The sequence below is a fragment of the Salvia hispanica genome, unplaced genomic scaffold, assembly GCF_023119035.1.
Source record: "Salvia hispanica cultivar TCC Black 2014 unplaced genomic scaffold, UniMelb_Shisp_WGS_1.0 HiC_scaffold_709, whole genome shotgun sequence".
NCBI lineage: Eukaryota > Viridiplantae > Streptophyta > Magnoliopsida > Lamiales > Lamiaceae > Salvia > Salvia hispanica.
In genome coordinates this window covers 1-2,000 of record NW_025952476.1, presented here as the reverse complement: position 1 = coordinate 2,000, position 2,000 = coordinate 1, and the positions used below count along the sequence as shown (strand labels likewise).

The 2,000-nt window shown below is 34.4% G+C and overlaps 1 protein-coding gene across 1 annotated transcript; it reads left to right on the top strand.

Annotated features, from left to right (window-relative positions):
• Positions 1 to 788: 788 nt before the first annotated feature.
• LOC125199880 lies at positions 789 to 1,936 on the top strand (the record flags this gene model as incomplete). The annotated part of the gene is made up of 2 exons (XM_048097740.1): positions 789 to 950; positions 1,399 to 1,936. A coding segment is annotated over exon 2 (502 nt), but the record flags the coding sequence as incomplete, so codon positions are not given.
• Positions 1,937 to 2,000: the final 64 nt, after the last annotated feature.

Below are 2,000 nucleotides of genomic sequence, written 5' to 3'. Positions count from 1 at the left end.
TTTTTGACTCGTGGCAGATCATGACCAGATTTCTTGGTAACAAATTTGAGGGGAGGAATATCTCATGCGTTAAATATGGCTTCTCCGAAAAAAATAAAAATAAATTGGAGTAGAAAAAGAGTAATTATTTAAGCCCAAATTTATAAAATAATTCTCTCCACAAGGGAAATCAAGGCAAAAAAATTTCAGGTTCACAAACAACATCCTTTCGAAACTAATAAAAAAGTAGAAAAAGTCGGGGTATTAAAATAGGAGTCACATTTTATACAAGCACATGTTTTAAAAAATGTAAAAATATAAAAGAGCGAGGAGTGCTATTTAATTAATGTTGTAATTAGGCTTTTGCTTTGATTTGAGCCCAACATAATCTCTAGCCTAAAGTAAAGACTCAACCTTACACCATAAATACAAAAAGTTTGACCAATTTTACTTTTACCGTTTTATAACGGTAGATGTATTTCATTTTGGCATGAAAATTAAGAAAAATTGTATTAAATTGTTAAGTAAAGAAAAAATAAAGTAAGAAATAAAAAAGATAGAAAGACAAAGAGAAAATAAAGTAAAAGAGAATAAAGTAATTGAGAGAACATGTTGACTTTTATTATTATGAAATATAATAAAATGACAAAAAACGGTACGAGAAGGATTAAGTTATTATAAAGAACTTTAAGTTTATTTATATTTTATACAAAAAATTATTTAATATTTAATATTCTATTTTTTGAACCTCTTCACCATTTTAATTTATATCTCAGAGACTGAATACAAAAAATCAAACACCCAGAATTTTCAAGTATCGTTGGAATCCACAGACTAAAAGTTCGTCGGAGCTCTCTCCCTTCGAAATAAAACCCTTTACCTTCCCCCAAGTCTGTCGCTGCGAATTTTTGTTGCCTCGAGCTTTGATCCCACGGAATTAGACGTTGCAACTGATGCTATCTTCTTCCAAGGTCTGTGGAATTTTCACGAATTAACACTTTTCATGGCTACAAAGAGCTATTTAATTCTGTATGACTGGTGTGCCTGATTCGATAAAGTCATGTTTGGAGAGTGATGATATTAGTTCTCTCTCTCTTTCAATCACATATTTGACTAGAATACCTAGTAACTGTATCTGATTTTATTGGGGGGTTCTTTCGTTGTTTCATTGAATAATTTGAGAAGTTGAGTGTATATGAACAGTAATGTAAATTAGGTTTATTTCCTGGCAGGATGATTGCAATGCAGTTGCTGTGTTTTTTTTAGAAAAAGGTTATCACTTGCTTTAGTGCATAATAACAGGATTGCTCAGATCATTAAGCAAAATCTATCCCAAAATAATTGCTGTTGTTGTATTTAGTTCATTATCCTTTTTAGGTAGTTCTTATTTTTCTCATGCGTGTCGTTTGAATATTTAAGTCGCAGGAACTGCAACAATAGTTGTCGCCGAGGGCAATGGTAAGTGATAGCAAAAGTAGGGACGAGTTAGATGGACATGGTTCAAGGCAAAAAGTGAATATGGTAAAAGATACATTAGTGCAAAGCCCAGGAAAACTTGGCAGAGCATCAAATGCCCGACAGACAGCAGAAAGCCCTCATGGTATTCGAAAATCCAAGCGTCTTGAGAAGGAGATGACACCGTCTCCTCCTATGAAGAGGACATCAGAAAGACTAGGGAAGAGTAATACACCAAATTCTCTGAGGAGGTCTGATAGGGGTAAGAAAGAACTGTCACCCGGTTCTGTTTCCAAAGAATCTGCTGAAGAACCTTTATCAAAGTTGAAGAGAAAGAAAGAGAAACCCGTGATTCAGGTGACTATGGAATCTGAAAAAGCTGAGCAGCCTGAGCTTGACCTGGAAGTAGTTGGCATGAAGAGAAAGAAAATGAATGCCCGGAAATTCAGGGCTCTTTTCAAAAGACAACAAATTCAAGAAATCGTGCCAGGTGAAATAATCAGTCTCCACATCACATTGATCACAACACTCTCACCCTTTTGTTGGATACGAAACAAGAAAATTGC